The 22,806-nt window shown below is 35.0% G+C and overlaps 1 protein-coding gene across 2 annotated transcripts in view; it reads left to right on the top strand.

The window, feature by feature from the left end:
• PGR (progesterone receptor) overlaps nucleotides 1-22,806 on the top strand; it is a 91,871-nt gene that overhangs the window by 47,112 nt on the left and 21,953 nt on the right. Inside the window, exon 4 of one of the 2 annotated variants that reach the window (XM_029957061.1) lies at nucleotides 11,946-12,251. The exons of the other annotated variant lie outside the window; for it this stretch is intronic. Within the exon in view, the coding sequence (XP_029812921.1) occupies nucleotides 11,946-12,251 (306 nt within the window). The remainder of the gene's footprint in view (nucleotides 1-11,945; nucleotides 12,252-22,806) is intronic. 2 annotated transcript variants of the gene reach the window in all.

The following is a 22,806-nucleotide window of genomic DNA, read 5'->3' as shown; positions in this document are numbered from 1 at the left end:
AATAATGCTGCTAATAACTTAGGGATGCTTATATATTTTCAGATTAGTGTTTGTTTTCATTGGTTAAAAACCCAGTAGTTGAATGATTGGATCATATTGTATTTCTATTTTTAATGTTTTAAGGAACATTCATGTTGTTTTCCACAGCAGTTGTACCAATTTTCATTCCTACCAACAGTGCACAAGGGTTTCCATTTCCCCACATTACTATCAAGACTTTTTATTGTTCTGATTCCAGCCATTTTTACTTGAGCAAAGTGACTTTGATATGCATTTCACTGATGATTGGTCATGTTTGGCATCTTTTCATGTATCTGTTGTCCATATGTATGTCTTTGAAAAAAATGTGTATTCAGGTACTCTGCCCATTTTTTAATCAAAAACATTTTTGGTGTTAAGTTGCCTAAGTTTTTATATATTTTGTATATTAACTCCTTATCAGGTATTATCTACAAATACCTTCTTCAATTCAGTAATTTGCCTTTTGGTTTTGTTGATGGTTTCCTTTACCATGAAAAAGCTTTTTATTTTGCTGTAGTTCTAATAGTTTTTCTCCTTATTTATTACTTACTTATTTATTTTCTTATAGACAACTGTCAAGTTGGTTTCCATATAATACCCAGTGCTCATCACAAGTGCCCATGCCCATCACCCATTTTCCCCACCCCCTACCCCCATCAACCCTCAGTTTGTTCTCAGTCTTTCAGTCTCTTATGATTTGCCTCACTCCCTCTCCTTAACTATTTTTGTCCCCATCCCCTCCCCTATGGTCCTCTGTTAAATTTCTCCTGTTCCACATGTGAATATATGTATCTGTCTTTCTCCTCCTGACTTATTTTACTTAACAAGTTCCATCCACATTGCTACAAATGGACAGATTTCATTCTTTCTCATTGACATGTAGTATAAACCACATCTTGATCCATTCGTCAGTTGATGGACATTTAGGCTCTTTCCATGATTTGGCTATTGTTGAATGTGCTGCTATGAACATTGGGGTACACGTGCCCCTATATATCAGCACTCCTGTATCCCTTGGGTAAATTTCTAGCAGTGCTATTGCTGGGTCGTAGGGGAGTTCTATTGTTAATTTTTTGAGGAACACTGTTATGCAGAGCAGCTGCACCAGTTTGCATTCCCACCAACAGAGTAAGAGGGTGCCTGTTTGATCACACCCTAACCAGCAGCTCTAGTCTCCTGATTTGTTCATTTTAGCCACTCTGTCTGACGTAAGGTGATATCTCAGTGTGGTTTTGATTTGTATTTCCCTGATGATGAATGATGTTGAGCATCATTTCATGTACCTATAGGCCATCTGGATGTCCTTTTTCGAGAAGTATCTGTACATGTCTTCTGCCCATCTCTTCACTGGATTATTTGTTTTTCAGGTGTGGAGTTGGTGAGTTCTGTATAATTTTTTTGGATACCAATATGTCATTTGCAACTATCTTTTCCCATTCCGTCAGTTGCCTATGAGTTTTGTTGAATATTTCCTTTGCCATGCAGAAGCTTCTTATCTCCAAGAGGCCTCAATAGTTCAGTTTTGCTTTTGATTCCCTTTCCTTTGGGGATGTGTCGAGTAAGCAATTGTTGCGGTTAAGGTGAAGGAGGTTGTTTCCTACTTTTTCCTCTAGAGTTTTGATGGTTTCTGTCTCACTCTGTAAGAAAGTGATCTAGTTTCATTCTCTTGCTTGTTGCTGTCCAGTTCTCCCAGGACCATCTGATAAGGAGGCTGTCTTTTTTCCATTGGATACTCTTTCTGTTTTGTCAAAGATTAGTTGGCCATATATTTGTGGGTTCAATTCTGGGTTCTTTATTACATTGGTCTGTGTGTCTGTTTTGTGCCAATACCATACTGTCTTGATGATGACAGATTTGTAGTAGAGGCTAAAGTCTGGGATTATGATGTCTCCGGTTTGTTTATTCTTCAATATTACTTTGGTTATTCAAGGTCTTTTGTGGTTCCATATAAATTTTAGAATAATTTTGTCTAGCTTTGAGAAGAATGCTGGTGCAATTTTGATTGGGTTTGCATTGAATGTGTAGATTGCTTTGGGTAGTATTGACATTAACAATATATATTCTTCCAATCTATGAGCATGGAATGTTTTTTCATTTCTTTGTCTTTAATTTCCTTCATACGTTTTCTATAGTTTTCAGCATACAAATCTTTTAGATCTTTGGTTAGGTGTATTCCCAGGTATTTTACATTTTGTGTGTGTGTGTGTGTGTGTGTGTGTGTGTGTGTGCAATTGTGAATGGGATGAGTTTCATGATTCTCTTTCTGTTGCTTCATTATTGGTGTATAAATATGGAACCAATATCTGTTCATTGATTTTGTACCCTGCAACTTTGCTGTATCCATGGATCAGTTCTAGCAGACTTTTGGTGGAGTCTGTAGGGTTTTCCATGTATAGCATCATGTCATCTGCAAAAAGTGAAAGTTTGACTTCATCCTTGTCAATTCTGATGCCTTTTTATTACATTTTTTCATCTGATTTCTGATGAACTTACAGCACTATATTAAACAACAGTGGTGAGAGTTGACATTCCTGTTGTGTTCCTGATCTCGGGGAAAGCTCTGTTTTTCCCCATTGAGGATGATATTAGCTGTGGGCTTTTCATAAATGGCTTTTATGATGTTTAAGTAAGTCCCTTCTATCCCAACTTTCTTGAGGGATTTTATTAAGAAGGGATGCTGTATTTTGTCAAATGCTTTTTCTGCATCTATTGACAGGATCATATCGTTTTTACCTTTTCTTTTGTTAACGTGATATATCACATTGATGGATTTACAAATACTGAACCAGCCCTGTAACCTAGGAATGAATCCCACTTGATCATGATGGATAATTCTTTTTATATGCTGTTGAATTCGAATTGCTCCTATCTTTTTGAGGATTTTTACATACATATTCATCAGGGATATTGGCCTATAGTTCTCTTTTTTTGCTGGCTCTCTGTCTAGTTTTGGAATCAAAGTGATGCTGGCTTCATAGAATGAGTCTGGAAGTTTTCCTTAGTCCTAATAGTTTAAATTTGCTTTTGTTTCCCATGCCTCATGGGGCATATCTAGAAAATGTTTCTATGACTAATGTCAAAGAGATTATTGTGAATACTTTCTTCTAAGGAGTTTTATTGTTTCAGGTCTCATATTTAAGCCTTTAATCCATTTTGAGCTTATCTTTGTATACGATATAATAAAGTGATCCAGTTTGTGCGTGTGTATGTGTGTGTGTGTGTGTGTGTTTATCCATTCATCTATCACTGGATACTTAGTTTGTTTCTGTATCTTGGCTGTCATTATTAATGCTTCAATATATATAGGGATGCATATATAATTTCAAGTTAGTGTTTTCATATTCTTTGTGTAAATTACTGGATCATATGGTAGTTCTAATTATTTAACCTCCATACTGTTTTCCATAATGATCGCACCAATTTACAATGCATGAGGGTTCCCTTTTCTCCACATCCTCACCAACACTTGTTTCTTTTCCTTTTTATTCTAGTCATTCTGATGTAAGTTGTAATACTACATTTCCTTGTGGTTTTTATTTGCTTTTCCCTGATGATTAGTGATGTTGAGCACCTTTTCATGATTCTCTTGGCCATTTGTATATCTTTGAAAAAACTCCCTGGTGTTTTCAGATTCTCTGCCCATTTTAAAATAAAATTATTTATTTATTTATTTATTTATTTATTTATTTATTTATTTATTTGTGCTGAGTGCTATATGGTCTTTTTACTTTTTAGATATTAACCCTCTATTAGATATATCATTTTCTAATATCTTCTACCACTCAGTAGGTTGCCTTTTGGCTTGTTGAGTTTCCTTCACTGTGCAAAAGCTTTTTTATTTTGGTGTAGTCCCAATAGTTTTATTTCACTTTTTTCTCCTTGCTTGAGGAGATATATCTAGAAATATGATGCTAAGGCTGATGACCAAGTGATTACTGTCTAAAAATACAGCATCCTTTCTTGATAAAAACCATCAAAAAGTAGGGATAGAAGGAACATACCTCAACATCACAAAGACCGTATATGAAAGACCCACAGCTAGTCAACTTCAATGGGAGAAAATGGAAAGCTTTTCCTCTAAGGTCAGGAACATGAAAAGGATGTCCACTCTCAACAGTATTGTTCAACATAATACTGTAAATCCTAGCCTCAGCAATCAGACAGCAAAAATAAATAAAAGGCATACAAGGGAGCAGGGAAGAAGTCAAACCTTCCTCTTCACAGACAATGGGATAATCTATGTGGAAAACCCAAAAGATTCCACAAAAGAACTGCTGTAACTGATACATGAATTCAGAAAATTTGCAGGATACAAAGTAAATGTACAGAAATTGCTTGCATTTCTGTGCACCAATAATGAGGTAGTGGAAAGAGAAATCAATGAATTGATCCCATTTACAATTGCACCCAAAACCATATGATACCTAGGAATAAACCTAATCAAAGAGGTAAAAGATCAGTATGCTGAACAATATAGAAAGCTTATAAGAAATTTAAGACACAAGTGAATGGAAAAACATCCCATTCTCATGAATTAGAAGAACAAATATTGTTAAAATGTTGATACTACTCAGATCAATCTACACATTCAATGCAATCCCTATCAAAATAACACTTGCATTCTTCACAGAGCTAGAACAAACAATCCTAAAATGTGTATGGAACCACAGAAGACTCTGCATAGCCAAAGTAATGTTAAAAAAGAAAAACATAGCTGGAGGCATCACAACTCCAGATTTCAAACTGTATTACTACAAAGCTGAAATTATAAAGACAGTAGGGTACTGTCACAAAAACAGATGCATAGATCAATGGAACAGAATAGAGAACCCAGAAATTGACCCACAAATGTATGACTAACTAATGATCAATAAAGCAGGAAAGAATATCCAGTGGAAAAAACACCAGTCTCTTCGAGCAAATGGTGTTGTGAAAATTGGACAGCAACCATGAAGAAGAATTAAACTGGACCACTTCACCATACACAAAACTAAATTCAAAATGGCTGAAAGACCAAACTGTAAGACAGGAAACAATTAAAATCCCAGTGGAGGAAAGAGGCAGCAACCTCTTTGACCGCAGCCACAGCAGCTTCTTACTAGACATGTCTCTGGAGGCAATGGAAACAAAAGCAAAAATGAACTATTGGGGCCTCATCAAGATAAAAATCTTCTGTACACAAAGGAAAGAATCAACAAAACTAAAAGGCAGTCTATGTAATGGGAGGAGATATTTGCAAATGACATATCTGATAAAGGGTTAGTATCCAAAACCTATAAAGAAAATATCAAACTCACCACCCAAAAAACAAATAATACAGTGAAGTAATGGGCAGAAGACATGAACAGACACTTTTCCAAAGAAGACATCCATCCAGATGGCTAATAGACACATACAAAGATGGTCAACATCACTCATCAGCAGGGAAATACAAATTGAAAACATGATGAAATATTACCTCACTCCTGTCAGAATGGCTAAAATTAAGAACACAAGAAGCAATAGGTGTTGGTGAGGACATGCAGAGAAGGAACCCTCTTATACTGCTTGTGGGAATGCAAACTGGTGCAGCCACTCTGGAAATAATAAAAAAATAATACAAAAACAGGAAGGCAAACCGTAAGAGACTCTTAAATACAGAGAACAAACTGGGTTTGTTGGAAGGGTTTGCTGGAGGGGTTTGAAGTGGGGGGGATGGACTAAATGTGTGATGGATATATGTTAACTAATGTTGACTATATGTTAACTAACTTGGATTTAAATTTAAAAAATCATAAAAAATAAAATTTTAGTTATAAAAATTCTTCAGAATTCTCTAAAATTCTATGAAAGCCACATATTCCTTTGGATTTAGAAAAAAATATTTTATTAAATAAAAAAGATTACTGTATTTTATTTTTTTAAATTTTCCAATGTTTATTTACTTTTGAGAGAGAGAGAGCGTGAGAGGGGAGGGCAGAGAGAGAGGGTGACACAGGATCTGAAGCAGGCTCCAGGCTCTGAATTGTCAGCACAGAGCCTGACATGGGGCTTGAACTCATGGAGCACAAGATCATGATCTGAGCCGAAATCAGACGCTTAACCAACTGAGCCACCCAGTGCTTTTCTTAAAGCAATTTTGTGGTTTCATGCTTCACATTTAGGTATTTAATCCATTTTTAGTTTATTTTTGTATGTGGCACAAGTGCTTGTAGCTGTCCAGTTTCCTCAGAACTATTTATTGAAGAAACTGTATTTTCCCCATTGTATATTTTTATCTCCTACATGGTAGATTAATTGACTATAGGTGTGGCTTTATTTCTGTACTCTCTACTGTGTTTCATTGATAAGTGTAGTTTACTTATGTGCCAGTACCATAATATTTTCATTAGTCTAACTGTGTAGTATATCAAGAAATCTAGAATTGATATATACCTAGCTTTGTTCTTTCTTAACATTTCTTTGGCTATTCAGGGCATTTTGTATTACCATACAAATTATAAGATTATTTGTTCTACTTCTGTGAAAAATACTATTGGTATATCGCTAGAGACTACATCAAACCTGTAATTGTATTAGGTTGTTTGGACATTTTGATAATATTAATTCTTCAAATCCACAAGCATTAATTTTCTGTTTGTTTCTGCCCTCATTTTCTTTAGCAAGAACATATAATTCCAGAAATCAGGTCTTTCATCTCTTTCATTAAATTTATTCCTAGGTATTTTATTCTTTTGATGTGATTGTAAATTGAATTATTTTCTACATTTCTCTTCCTGCTACTTCATTACCACTATATACAAATGTAACAGATTTCTGTGTATTAATTTTGTATTCTAAAATTTTACTGAATTTATTTATTACTTCTAATAGTTTTTAGTGGAATCCTGAGAGTTTTCTATATATGTATCATGTCATCTAAACTTGTGACAGTCTTACTTCTTTCTTACCCATTTGAATGCCTTTGGCTTCTTTTTCTTGTCTGATTGCCGTTGCTAGGATTACAAGTACTGTGTTGAATAACACTGATGAGACTGGACATCCTCATCTTTTTCCTAGTCACAGAGGAAAGGTTCTTTGTTTTTCACCATCGGGCATGATGTTACCTGTGTGTTTTTCATATATGGCCTTTATTATATTGAAGTATATTCCTTTTAAACCTAGTTTTTTTAGAGTTTTTATCATGAATGGATATTGTATTCTGTCAAATGCTTTTTGCTTTTTTATTTTTATTTTTTGCATCCACTGACGTTTTCATATAGTTTTTATCATTGGTTGTTTGAAGTTATCACTTTGATTTGTGAATATTGAACCACCCTTATATCTCTGGAATAAATCTCACTTGATTGTGGTGAATACTTTTTAATGTATCCCTGAATTCTGTTTGCTAATACTTTGTTGAGAATTTTTGCATCTATGTTCATCAGAAATATTGGCCTGTAGTTTTCTTTCCTTGTAGTGCCTCTGTTTGGTATTGGTATTAGGTTAGTGCTGGCCTCATTGAATGAATTTGTAAGTTTATATTCCTATTTAATTTTTTGGAATAATTCTAAAATAATAGGTGTTAAGTTTTCTTTATTGTTTGGTAGAATTCATTGGCCATCTGGTCCTGGACTTTTGTTTGTTAGGAGCTTTTTAGGCTACTTATTCAATTTCATTGCTAGTAATGTGTGTTATACTCTTCTCTTTCTTCTTGATTCAGTTTGGGAGATACATAATATTTCCAGATGTTAATCCAGTTCTACTAGGCTGTCCAATTTGTTATATATATATATGTATATATATATATATATATATATACATATATATATATTTTGTAGCAATCTTATACTGTATTGTATTTCCATGGTGTCAATTGTTATTTCTTCTCTTTTATTTCTACTTATATTTATTTGAATCCTCTCTGTTTTCCTTGATGATTCTGGCTAAAATTTTATAAATTTTGTTTATTTTCATAAAAATCAGCTCTTAGTTTAATCTTTTCTCTTGTTTTTTTTTTTTTTAGTCTGATTTTTTTTTTAACTCTGCCACAATCTTTATTATTTCTTTCCTTCTACTAGCTTAGGGATCTTTGTCTAGTTCCTTCAATCATAAGGTTGTGTTGTTTAATTTTTCTTGTTTCTTGAGGTAAGTCCGTATTGTATACTCTTTCCTTTTAGAACTGCTTTACATGCAACCCAAATATTTTGGATCATTCTGTTTTCATTTTCATTTCTATGTATTTTTTTTTAAATTTCTTCTCTGATTTCTTCATTGACCTATAAATTGTTTAGCACCCATGTGTTTGTGTTCTTTCCAGTTTTATTTTATTACTGATTTCAAGCTGTATATTATTGTGGTCAGAAAAGACACTTGATGTTATTTCAGTCTTTTCAAATTTATTGAGAATTCTGGTCTAACATGGGACTCTTCTGGAGAATATTCCTTGTGTACTTGAAAAGTATGTGTATTCTGCTGTTTGGATGGTCTCTTCTGTGTATATCTATTAGGTCCATCTGGTCTATGTTCATTCAGAACCATGATTTATTTGTTGATTTTATGCCTAAATGATCAATTATCCATTGATGTAATTGGGGTACTAAGTCCCCTAATGTTATTGTATTATTGTTAATTTCTTTCTTTGAGTCTGTTAATATTTGCCTTATATGTTTAGGTGCTCCTATATTGGGTGAATAGATATTTATAATTTTTGTATCTTCTCACTGACAGGATTACTTTATGGAAATATAGTGTCTTTCTTTGTCTTTGTTTTGAAATCTATTTTGTCTGGTATTGTTGCCCTGACTTCTTTTTTTACTCCATTTGTATGATACATGTTTTTCCTTTTATGTTTAATCTGTATATGTCTTTAGGTCTTATGTAAATCTCTTCTAGGAAATACAGAGTTGGGTGGGTTTTTTTTTTAATCCATTCATTCACCTTGTGTCTTTTAATTGAATCATTTAGTCCATTTATACATTATACATACCTATAAAGGTATGTAATTTTTGCCATTTTGTTCATTGTTTTCAGGTTGTTTTACAGTTCTTTTCTGTTCCTATCTTCTTGTGATTTGATGTCTGTCTTTAGTGTAATGCTTGGATTTCTTTCTTTTTTGTGTATATCTGTCACGGTTATTTTATTTCTAAGGTTACTATTGGTTTAAGATCTAACGTTAAATCAGTCTACATTGAGTTGATAGTCACTTAAATTTGAAAACATTCTATAAGCTCTAAATTATACTCCCTCACTCATGTTTTATGTATATAATGTCTTATATTACATGTTTTTGCGTATCCTTTGACTTTTATAGATATGTTATTTTATTACTTTTGTATTTTAGGCTTCATATTGGTTTTATAAGTGATTAATAACCTTTACTATATTTTTGCTTATGCCTATGAATTTTTTCTTTCATAGTTTTCTTCTAGCTATTATGTTTTCTTTCCACTCAAAAATTTTCTTCAATATATTTTATAAGGTTAGTTTAATGGTGATGAACACCTTTGACTTTGGTTGTCTAGGAAACACTTTATCTCTCCTTCAATTCTGAATTATAATCTACCAGTAGAATATTCTTGATAATAGGTCTTTCTCTTCCACTACTTTGAATCCATCATGCCATTCCCTTCTGGCTTGCAAAGTTTCTATTTGAAAATCAACTTACAGCTTTATGGAATTTCCTTTGTATGTGACTGTTTTCTTTTCTCTTTCTGCTTTTAAATTTTTGCTTTACCGTTAATTTTCACCATTATAATTATCTATCTTGGTGTGGACTTCTTTGGGTTCATCTTATTAGGGGATTTCTGTTCTCCCAGACTTGGATGTGTTCTCTTGCTCAGATTAAGGAAACTTTCTGCTATTATTTATTCAAATAACTTTTCTGCCCTTTTTTCCTCTTGTTTCCTTCAATGATTATTATAATGCAAATATTATTACTCTTGATAATGTCACTAGGTTTCTTTAACATCTTCTCATTTTTTATTCCTTTTTCTCTTTCCTGTTAAGCCGGGTTGCTTTCCATTACACTGTCTTCCAGATCTCTGATGTTATTCTGCATCCTGTAATCTGTTGTTGATTTCCTCTAGTGTGTTTTTTATTTCTGTTATTGAATTCTTTATTTATGACTGGTTCTTTTTGTATTTTCCATCTCTTTGTTGAATATCTAACAAATTATCCATGCTCTTCTCAAGTCCAGTGAGTACCTTTGTGACCAATATTTTGAATTATTCATCAGACATATTGGTTACTTTCATTTCACTTAGATGTTTTGCTGTACTTTTGTCTTGTTCCCTCATTCAGGAGCTATTTCTCTGTCTTGTCATTTTGCCTCTCTGTGTTTGTTTATGTATATTAGGTAGGTCATGTATATTTTTTGGTAATAAGTAATGGCCTGGTGAAGAAGAGGTCCTGTGGTACCCTACAGCATAAACCATCCTGGCCACCAAAACCAAGTGCTCCAGGGATGCACCTGTAAGAGCCGTGTGTACCTTACTGTTGTGGCTGATCTTCAGTTACTTCCAGCCCAACGAGCTGCAATAACCTGCTGTGGGCACACTGGACAGGGCTTGGTCTCCATGCTTTTGAGGGTCTTGTCTGAGGTCATCATGGGCTCATTGGTGAATGGTGCCAGCATTCAGACCAAATGTCTATAATTAGCCACTCTGACAGTTTCAGGTACATGAGGGGTAAGGCTTTTTTCCTGCACAGATAGCCAAGAGGCCAGGGCCAGATGGATTGAAGGATGCCTGCTGACACAGGTGGGGTTAGACAGAGTGAGTCCACAGGGAAACTCAGTGGTTGAGTACAGTTTTAGCAAGGTAGATAGAGAATGTTTACATTAGTTCCCACAAGAATGGGCATTAAGCCCACTGATTTTTAAAGCTCTAGAAGTTAAGGCATGCTGATATTGAAATCCCAGTGTTATATGGACTCATCTTCCTAGCACAGATTCCCAGTGTTGGTGGTGCCTAGTGTGGGGTCTGATCCTCTTGCTTTTCCATGCTTTTGATGTCCCTCCCATTTGTGGCCAATCCCACTGAAGATTTCATTTCCAGCTGTGCCACTACTCCTCCTACACTTTTCAATGTGCCCTCCACTCCAGGAACAACTGTGGGGGGTCTGTTCTACCAGTCTTTGGGTCATTTTCAGAGTTAGTTGAATAGACCTAGCTATTATTTTGGTATGTCTGCAGGACAAAGTGAGTTAAGGATCCTCCTAACTCATCTTCTTACACTACTCTCAATACATTCCTAAAAGAATGAAACCCAAAAGAAGATTTGGTATTTACTGAAAATTATGTTTTAAGCAATGTAGTCTGTAGCATTATCTTTTGGAAGGCAGTCCTGTCAGAATATGTACCAATACTGAGCTTAGTCAGTACAAAAGGCCATTTGCTTTTTCATGTTGCTGCAAAGCTTCATAATCTTCCATTGGATATTGGTGTAAATATTTCACTCCACACCAACCCAGTAATTGGGGGTATAACTATTTTATTTTATTTATTTTGAGAGAGAGTGAATGCTAGTGGAGCAGAAGGAGAGAGAGAGAGAGAGAGAGAGAAAGAAAGAGAGAGAGAGAGAGAGAGAGAGAGAGAGAGAGAGAGAGAGAGGAAGAGAGAATCCCAAGCAGACCTCACAACTGTCAGCACACCCAGCACAGGGCTCGAACCCACAAACCATGAGATCATGACCTGATCTGAAACCAAAGGTCAGATGCTTAACCAACTAAGCCACCCAGGTGCCCCTGGTGTAATTAATTCTTTAATCCAAGTTGAGACCTAACATTTTATTTATTCAATTTCATCTTATTAGATTGATGCTAAGACCTCCTAAGCTATAACATCTTATTAGATTGATGCTAAGACCTCCTAAGCTATAATTTTAAGACTTAAGAAAAATAACAGTCTGCTGAAAGATTTCATTGATATGTATTTAAATGATCTTTTCTTTTGTTCTTCTGTGTAGGTCGAAAGTTTAAAAAGTTCAATAAAGTCAGAGTTATGAGAGCATTGGATGCCGTTGCTCTCCCACAGCCTGTGGGCATTCCAAATGAAGGCCAAGCCCTAAGCCAGAGAATTGCTTTTTCACCAAATCAAGACATACAGTTGATTCCCCCATTGATTAACCTGCTTCTGAGCATTGAACCAGATGTGATCTATGCAGGACATGACAACACCAAGCCTGATACCTCCAGTTCTTTGCTGACGAGTCTTAATCAACTAGGCGAGAGACAACTTCTTTCAGTAGTCAAGTGGTCTAAATCACTGCCAGGTAATAATAATTTTTATATAATAACATATAATCAAGAATTTACCATATTTGTTGTACTAGTAATATTGTTAAAGCCTATTCAGCAAATTAAGCATTGTGTAAACATCATGTTATTGTATGCATTTCAGCAGTGCAAAATACATATCTAGGAACCTAAATAATATGCTTCTTGTCTAGGACCCTACTGTGTGCTATGGAAATACAAAAGTCCTAGATAACACTTTGAGTCTTGATGACTCAAGAATTACATGCATGAAACAATTAAGGAACACCATAAATTTGTATGTTCAAGCACAGATGTTATAGTAGTTCAGAGAAAGACAAATTGCCCATCTTCTTAAAAATGTGTCATTCTTTTTAAGTGCTGATTTAACCGAATTTAACCAACTTCAAATGGTTGAATATAAAACTGAATGTATCTATTCATATAATATACCAAAATAGTATTCAGAGTACAGTGGTGTGTTTAAAGTTAATTAGAAAACATTTATAAACATATATAAATAATTTGGACATAGAAAAATGAACATCCTTCTAGTCACTATTTTCCCTAATTTATACTCAGACACAAATAACAGTGAAAATTTGGGTTGTTCCATCATGAAGGGATTTAAGTCACATGGGTAGCCATTACTTGTGAAGGTATTAATCCCATAAGTAAAAATAAGGCAATTTTTAAAATTATATTCTCTTCATACCAAAAATATCTTTTACTTTTTTAGACCAGTTTTATTTACTAGTATCTGATCAAGAATTGAACATATTATGCCCTTTTGGTCTACAGACAAACTCATCAGCCTTTTTTAAAGAATTTTTTTCTCAATTTGTCTTAATATATTTTTGTTATTATTTTACCTGAAAGGTTTGAAATACTTGTTATTGAAAATTCGAGGTTATGTGAAACAGAAAGGAAAATATATTCCTGTTTGCTGAATCTTTTAAAAATATATTTTTAAAAAAATGATAAAATTCACTATTCTATTGGAGATAAAATAATTTTATAGAAAAATTCAAATAACCAGGTTCTTATTAACTCCATTTCTACTGAACGTCTTGGACAGGTAATTTTTTTCCATTAGAAAATTTCTAAATTTTTAAAACTTACTGTAAAGTGGTTATCAAATTTGATAGATCTTTATTAAATTATTACAATAACATTGAACTTTTTCTGTTTAAAAATATGACTTTAATATGTGTTTAGCTTTTCTTAGTTTTTATATTATTTGGAAAGATGATTTCTTTGATTTTGATTGATACAGTTTATATTTTTGCATTTTGGAGGTTCTTTAATATTTAAAAAGATTCTACTATCAGTTGTCAAAATTAGAAAATAACCAGTTATTTTAAAAGCTTAAAAGATAATTCATTCATTTTGGGTAAAATCTAGTGTATACTTTAAGGTGAAACACTTACTGCGAAAATATTTCATCCTCATACTTCCAAGAACAGAGGAAATTTTTGCACTGAATTTAGAGGCAACTTTTTAAACAGTTTCAAAATGTAATTTGTGTATAAGTAAAAGAGAATGATGGCATCCACCAGTATTGCAGGCACTGTTTCTGTTACCTGTAACAGTAAGGGAAGCTTATTTGATAATCTAACTTGATAATTTCGATTAGCAAATTATTGTGTGGCCCATGCTCTTTTACACTATGTTTGCATCGTCTGCATAGTGCATGAATGATGAAAATGGTCAGTGAACCGATATATGGATCTCTTTGAAAGAACTCATGTATATAAAGTAATATACAACTCAAAACCTTTGAGTTGACTTTAAACCAGACTAGTTTTTATTCACTTGATTCACTCAGTAAGTGTCTATAGCATGCTGTGTGCATGATGTAACCATTAGATGGTAGTGTTAGAAAGAAAAGCCAGAAATCTGAGCTCATAATATGAACACATTTGGGTGCAACATATCCTAGCATTTTGTGATCAATTTTTCATGAGAGAAACTTATTTTATCCATTTACCTACATGTTATTTGGTCTGTGAAAGGTGAACTTTAGTTAAATGAGGCCTATTGATGTCAGGATGTCAGTTTACTTATTTACAGTGCAAAAAAGATACTGCTAGTAAAACTTGTTGGCAGATCAGGTGATTCTTTCACAATAGGAAAGAATATTTTGGAAGTCAGATTAAGATCAAATGCAAAACAACAACAACAACAATGAAGGTGACAGCATGCCCAAGGGCTCCATAGCATATATCTACAGATGCCTGAGAGAATGCTCCTTGCCTGGGCAGGGCTTCCTCATTTTTTCTTTATTTGTTCTCTTCTGTTATCTTAGACCCATTAAGGAAATTGCAGCCTATCTAACATCTCATTTTTCAGAGATGTCATTGCTCCAGTATAATGGAGATTTGCACGATGCTTTAGCCTCATGATAACGCATTTAAAATATCACTTAGGATATGTTACATCTGACATATTGTATCTGTTATGTGAGTGATTTTACATTGACATTTAGCTGTAACATCAGTAGGTAATATTTTCTTATTTGGAGCTTGAAGCAACACACTATTTGCAAATTTTACCAAATGAACAAGACAGAGGTCAGGAGAATAGAAGAATAGAAGAGTAGGAGAATCTTGAGCTCATCTTATCACCAGAGACACACCAAAATAACAGCTATATCTGTGAAACTACCTGAAAATGATGTCAAGATTTGCAGAACAAACCTTCCACAATTAATCATGGAGAGGGGGCCACACTGAAAAGGTTAGAAGGGGCAGGTACATGGTTGGGAATCAAAGCCCAGTAAGACTAACCACAAATGAAGGGACACCACAGCATGGTGAAGCAACAGGATCAGAGCCTACATCAGCACCCACAGCACTGGGGATGTTCACTGGGAAGACAAGTTCTCCTAATACATGGCTAGGAAACCAACGGGACTTAACTTGGCAAGCTTTGAAAATCGGGGGCCTAACTCTGGGTACGTTAAAAATCAGTGGGACAGATACCATATGTTTGCACTCATAGGTCTAACAGGAGAAACCTAACAGAGGACCAAAGGGAGGGCCAGGGGGAAAGAGAGCGGGGGAGAGAGAGGGAGACAAATCATTAGAGACTATTGAATACTGAAAATGATCCGAGGGCTGAAGGAGGAGGGGGTGGGGGAAGGGGATGAAGGTCATGGAGGGGGGCACTTGTGGGGAGAAGCACTGGGTGTTATATGGAAAACAATTTGACAATAAACTACTATTTTAAAAAAACCAGTGGGCTTAGCTTCAGGAAGGCTTAAGGGCCATAGGAAACTGAGACCTTCTGTACTTAAAGAGCTTGTATAATAAGTAACCCTGCTGGCCCAACACAGCATATAGCACAGTTTGAATAGTTCCTAGAATATATGTGGAGAGTTGTTGACTAATCTTACAGCATGGGCTGGGGTGACATGGATCTACAGGAAATTTCTTCAGGAACAAAAGTGTTGGAAGATACCATTTCTCTTTTCCCTGCCCCCAACCTAGATAGCTGGACACATGTGATGTCAACAGGAACACCTCCTATCTTGTTAGCACCATTTACCCCAACTCATGTTTCCCTGCAGCCTCACCCCATGTCTTCCACTTCAGCAGGAATTCCTCAAAAGGAGCTCCTGCTCTTATATACTGTGTGAACAGCCCAGCAGGGACCAATGCCATTCCAAAGCTACTCCTTCCCTGGGGATAGCAGGAAATAACCGTCAACACCAGCACATGGGCAGTTCCACAGCTGAGCCTTTTATCTGGCCACTCAGAGAGAGCACCCTATTTAGTGTGCCTATTGCCGTGACAGCCATACTGAGTGGAGAAATTTGATCTGCCAGCCCCAACTACCAACAAAAGCAACTCAGGGGACCACATATGGAGAGTACTCTGCCAATTGGTGTATCCATAGTTGCAGCAAACAGAGTACAGACAACTAGCCTGACTGCCAATGCAAACCATCAAGAAGCCCATGATTATCTTATACATGCCCTACAAAAGCACAGGGACCAAACCCTGTCCTGTGAAATAATAACAGGGAAGGCCAGCCATTGCAGCTACCTGAACTTAAAGCTCAGTCAGCTAGTAGATTAGTCATGACAGCAGTGCTCACATAGCCAATATCCAGGAGACACCCTGGGAGCACATGGTTCTGGTGAACAGGAGACATTGACTACCATGTACCACAAGACCTCTTCTTCACAAGGCCACTACTTTTAATACCAGGAAACATAGCTGTCCATCTTCATACCTATAAACAAGGAGAGTTAGGCAAAATGAGGCAGAGGATTATGTCCCAAATGAAAGAAATGGACAAAATTATAGCAAAAGAGCTATGTGAAATAGAAATAAGTAATATGCCTGATAAAGAATTCAAACTAATGGTCATAAAGATATTTACTGGACTTGAAAAAAGAGTGGTGGATCTCAATGAAACCTTCCACAAGAGTCAGAAAATAAAGCACCAGAGGTTCTTAATAACTGAAATAAAAAATATACTAGAGAGACCCAACAGTAGATTAGAATGCAGAACAAATCAGCATCTAGAAGACAGAGTAATGGAAAGCAAACAAGACAAACTGTAAAAAAGAAAAAAATGAATTATAAAAAAATTAAAGCATGGTTAAGGAAATTCAGTAACATCATTAAGCATAATAACATTCGTATTACTGGAGATTCAGAACGAGAAAATAGAGAAAAGAGGAAAGAAACTTATTTGAAAAATTAAAAACTAAAAACTTCCCTTCCTGGACAAGGAAATAGTATTCAACTCTAGGAAGCACAGAGAGCCCCTAACAAGTTGAACACATAGAGGTCTACACCAAGTTAGATAATAATTAAAATGGCAAAAAATTATGAGAAAGCAAAAATGTTAAAGCAACAAGAGAAAAGAAAACAGATATATTCAAGGGAATCAGTTGTATTTCTACACAATAATAATAATAGAGAAATTAAGAAAATATCACAATTTACAATTGCATGAAAACCAATAAGATATCTATGAATAAACTTAACCAAGTAATATGAAAGGCCTATACTCTGAAAACTATAAAATATCAGTGAGGGAAATTGAAGACAACACAAACAAATGGAAAAATACTCTATGATCATGGATTGGAAGAGCTGATATAGTTAAAATGCCCATATTACCCAAAACAACCTACAGATTTAATTCAATCCCTCTTAGAATACCAACAGCACTAGAATAGTCTAAAATTTGTATAGAACCACATATGAATGCAAAGAGCCAAAGCAGTCTTGAGAAAGAACAAAGCAGAAGGTTCACAATCCCAGACTTCAAGAAACATTAGGTTGACCTAGAGACTGGTATAATGAAGCTAGAAGTTTTCACTTTTCCTTGGAAGCATCACAAAGTGGTCAGGAAACCTGTTAGTTGCCTATGTCCTGTAGCATGCTATTGCAATTCGTGTCTTTTTTCATGTTTGAGCCTATCAGCAAATGATTAAAAATTTTAAAATAACAAAACTTGAAAAAAAAAAAAAAAAGAAATACTACAAAGTTGTAGTAATCTAAACAGTATGGTACTGCCATGGAATCAGACATCTAGATCAAAGGTACAGAATAGAAAGCCCAGAAGTAAACCCACAACTATATGACCAATTAATCTTCAACACAGGGGAAAGAATATCTAATGATAAAAAGACACTCTCTTCAACAAATGTTGTTGGGAAAACTGGATAGCAACATGCAAAAGAAACTAGACCAGTTTTCATACCATACACAAAAATAAATTCAAAATGGATTAAACACCTAAATGTGAGACCTGAAACTATAAAAATCCTAGAAGAGAGCACAGGCAGCAATTTCTCTGAAATGAGCTGTAACAACATCTTTCTAGACATGTCTCCTGAGGCATAGGAAACAAAAGCAAAAATAAGCTATTGAGGACTACCTCAAAATAAAAATTTCTGCAGTGCAAAGGAAACAATGAGTAAAACTAAAGATAACCTACTGAATGGGAGAAGATATTTGCAAATGGCATATCTAATGAAGTTTTAGTCTCCAAAATATACAAAGAACTTACGCAACTCCACCTAAAAAAAAAAAAAAAGCCCAAGTTAAAAATGGGTAGAAGACATGAACAGGCATTTCTCCAAAGAAGACATATGTATGGTCAATAGACACATGAAAAGATGCTCAATATTACTCATCATTGGGGAAATGCAAATCAAAACCACAATGAGATATCACCTCACACCGGCCAGGATGCTAGAATCCAAAAGACAATAAATAACACTGTTGGTGGGAATGTAAATTGGTGCAATTACACCAATTTATGGAGGTTCCTCAAAAAGTTAAAAATAGAAATATCATGTGATTCAGTCATCACAATTCTGGGCATTTATCCAAAAAATACAAGACATTAATTCAAAAGGTTATATGTTTATTGCAGCATTATTTACAATAGCCAAATTATGGAAGTAGCTAGAGTGTCCATCAAGAGATGAATGGATGAAGAAGATATGGTATTTTCCATCTCCCTCCTTCCCTCCCCCCCCCACACACGCATGCCCACACAAAAATAGTATTCAGCCACAAAAATAATGAAATACTGCTTTTTTTTAACAACACAGATGGAGATAGAGAGTACTATGCTAAGTGAAATAAGTCAGAGAACGACAAATTACCATATGATTTCACTTATATGTGGAAGTTAAGAAACAAATGAGCAAAGGGGGGAAAAAAGACACAAACCAAGAAACAGACTCTTCACTATAGAGAACAAACCGATGGTTACCAGTGGGGAGGTGGGCAGGGGAATGGATGAAATAGGTCATGGGGACTAAGGAGTACATTTCTCATGATGAACATTGAGTAACATATGGAATTGTTGAATCACTGTATTGTACAGCTGAACACTACTGGAGTTAAAATAAAACACTTAAAATGAAAACACTAATTTGAAAAGACATATGCACCCCTGTGTTTACTGCAGCATTATTTATAATCAAAAAGATACGGAAGCAATCTGAGTGCTTATTAAGAAATGAATGGATAAAGAAGGTGTGATGTAAATATATAATGAAATATTATCATTGATTTAAAAAGTGAGATCATACAATTTGAAACAATATGGTGGACTTAAAGGGTATTATTCTAAGTGAAGCCAGAGAAAGACATACCATATAATTTCACTTATGTGTGGAATTTTAAAAAGGAATTAATAAAGAGACCAAAAAAATACAAATTTAAGAGAACAAATTGGTGGCTGCCAGTGAGGGAGGGGGATGTATGAAATAGATAGAGGAGTCTAATACATACAGACTTTCACTTATGAAATAATAGGTCATGGAGATTAAAACTATACTGTAGAGAATAAAGTCAACAATAGCATAAAACATTGTTTGGCTAAGGTAATGATTACACTTACAGTGATGAGCACTGTATAATGTATAGAATTATTGAATTATTATGTTGTACATCTGAAACTAATAAAACATTCTATGCTATACTTAATTTTTTTAATGAACTAGACATATTACTACTGTTAAGAAACTTTCAATCCAGTGGAATAAATAAGATACCCAAACAAATATAGTGGTATGTGAAAGTGACATAAAATACAGATATAAAGAGGGACAGAAGACATTTTTGTCTTTAAGGACTAGAGAATGTTTCAGAGGCAAGGTGTAATTGTACTTGGAGAAATGAGACTTTGGAATAGTGTGGCTTATCATGTCAAATAAGGAAATCATGAGGTATGTTTGCTGAATAATTCTCAATCTTTTCTAGTAGGAGGGTCCATTGCTAACATAAAAAAACGTTATCATACCTTCCCCCACAGCATAGTAATGAAAGCATTTAATAGTTCTAATTGAAAAAATACAATTGTATGTATGGTTTTTCAAATACTACTGCAGTCTTGGCCTCCTGGGGGTTTCATCACCCAAGTATTAAGAAGCCACTGACGGGCGCCTGGGTGGCTCAGTCGGTTAAGCCTCTGACTTCGGCTCAGGTCAGATCTCACGTTCGTAGGTTCGAGCCCCGCGTCAGGCTCTGTGCTGACGGCTAGCTCAGAGCCTGGGGCCTGCTTCCGGTTCTGTGTCTCCTTCTCTCTCTGACCCTCCCCCTCTCATGCTCTGTCTCTCTCTGTATCAAAATAAATAAAACATTAAAAAAATTAAAAAAAAGAAGCCACTGACAATAAAGTTATACTGGAGAGAGTAGTAGAAGGAAATTTAGAGGCATAAGTTATGATTTGATCAAGAAGGGTCTTGAAAGTCAGGATAGGCTCTGGAAATTAAATTAATAAATCCTCATTCCCAATTCAAGTTCACCTGGAATTATTCTATGTGCGTGAATTATCCTATGTGTCAATACATTGTAGCAGACTTTATGTGACAGAGGGGTTTGGGCTGTTTATTTTGTGAAAAAAATATGTTAGGGTTAATGCTTTAACATTTTTAAATTTTGCATTTTGAAAACGTATCTTGCTGCTTAATCTTAGTTAGCCAGACTACTTGCAATTAACAGTATCAGAAGATTGCAACAGTCCTTTGCCTTATTTTCTGCCTTTGAAACATCCTAAAATATCTTTCGATTCAGGGACAGCCACTGCACATGTGACAAAGGATTTTTTTCTTTCATCTCAATTAAAATGAATAAATCAAATTACTCCCCCCACGAAAAAGTGATGGGAAAGAAATGAGATTAGCCTATGAATAAAGTCAAGTGTTAATAATACTGTCATAAAGCCTTTCAACAAATGATTTTTCTGACATTCAACTCCACTGAAATTACTATTGCTAATGTCAACAAAAACTTTTTAATCAAATCTAATGAATACTTTCAGTCCTTACCATGTTTTGCATGCCTCTGGAGACATTGATGAAGTAACCATTTCTGGCTGATATTTGTACCTTGGCATTTATCATTTCCCTTCAGGTGGATATGTTTCTCTCCATTTACCTATTTTGTTTCCTTTGTGGATTTGTTCTTCCATTCACACCATAAATTTGGTGTTTCCCGAGTTCCTTCTTCTACTCCAGTAGTTTCTCATTTTACGCGACTAGATGAGCACATTCACAGCCTTGTCTTCAACTACCACTATTTTCTGATGACTTCCAAATACATAGTTTCAAGCCAGACCCTCTAATGAACTATTGAACCATCTATTTGAACTATTTATGTATTTTCACATGGATGAATTTCCAAGTCAACATGACCTTCTCCTCCATAAACCTAAAACCTTTATCTTGAAATGGTGCATCAGACAGAATCTTGGGTATCCTGAGCTCACTTTTCTCCTTTACCTCCTGTCCAATTAGTTATCAAATTTTATCAACTCTACTTATTAAATATAGGATTCATTATCCATGCTACATTAGCTTAGGTCCTTGTCCAATTTCAGTGTAGCTCTTTGACTAGCCCAATTACCAGTTTCACCCTGCCCCCAAACAATCCTCTTCTGCCACCAGAATCATCTTTCTAAAAACAGCTATTATCAATTATATCATTCACTTTCATTTTCATTACAAAGTCCAAACTTCTTAGCCTTAACATTCATGATACTGCTGTGATTTGACTCCTGAATTTACAATGTTATCTCTCATTCTTCCTCTTCAAGTAACTCTCAAGTTCAGTTCCCACAATGCTCTCTGTTTACTGTCCTGTCTTCTTTTGCCCATATTGTTTCTCTACCTCAAAATGTTTCCCTTTTCCCACATTTCCCTCTTGCTGGTCCCTAACTAGGCCTTAGGATTCTAATCATCTATCACTTGAAGTGTTCCCTGAGTCTTCCCAGACTGAGTCAAAGACTGCTTTTCTCTACCACATCACTCTTGCCTTTATCAATCATACGACTACCACTCTGAGTTATAATTATGTTCTCATTTTTTTCCATCTCCAAACTGCAGGTATTAAAGGCAGAATCAGCATCTTTATAGTCTTTATGCCTAATTGCAACCATAATGCTTCATCCCAAAGGGGTGCTTAAAGGGTATTTCTAGAAATTTAAATTACAGAATTGATATGAAAAGAACTATACTACTTTAAATCATTAGCCATCAAGTCCTAATTCATTAAAAAAAAGTCATATATCTGTTGGTGATTATACTTACAGTGCTGAAGCTTTTCTATGCTCCTCAAAGATCATTCATATTTTGTGTTAGAAGGTGCTGAGGCATTTAATGCTCTGCCTTTGTTGTGGATAAAATGTTTCAATGCATGACAGTTTTTACAGCAGCACAATATATATTTTATCAAAACTCTGGAAGTAACAGGAGAATTTAGAAGTTCATACATGCCATGTGTTACCACATAGTTTATTTTTTTAAGCATTAACAATTGAACAGCTTGTAAGAGGACTTTTGTCAGAAATTATCAGGTCAAGTCACTTAAAAGGAAAGTGTATTTTTCTTCACTAGTTGTTAAACACAATTAAGAATCATCCATCACTTCTCTGTGTGAAGTTTTTCATTTAATCATCATTGCAAATGTACCAACTTTACCTGATCATTATCATCAATGGGAATTTGATCTCAGTGTTCCCGTCTTTGTTTCAGTGTAAAGTAATGGATGATATTACAGTTAATGGGGGGAAAAATTACACTTCTGTACCAAG

Source organism: Suricata suricatta, chromosome 11 (genome assembly GCF_006229205.1).
Source record: "Suricata suricatta isolate VVHF042 chromosome 11, meerkat_22Aug2017_6uvM2_HiC, whole genome shotgun sequence".
NCBI lineage: Eukaryota > Metazoa > Chordata > Mammalia > Carnivora > Herpestidae > Suricata > Suricata suricatta.
The sequence above is the reverse complement of the archived record's forward strand: the minus strand, read 5'-3'. Positions and strand labels throughout refer to the sequence as shown.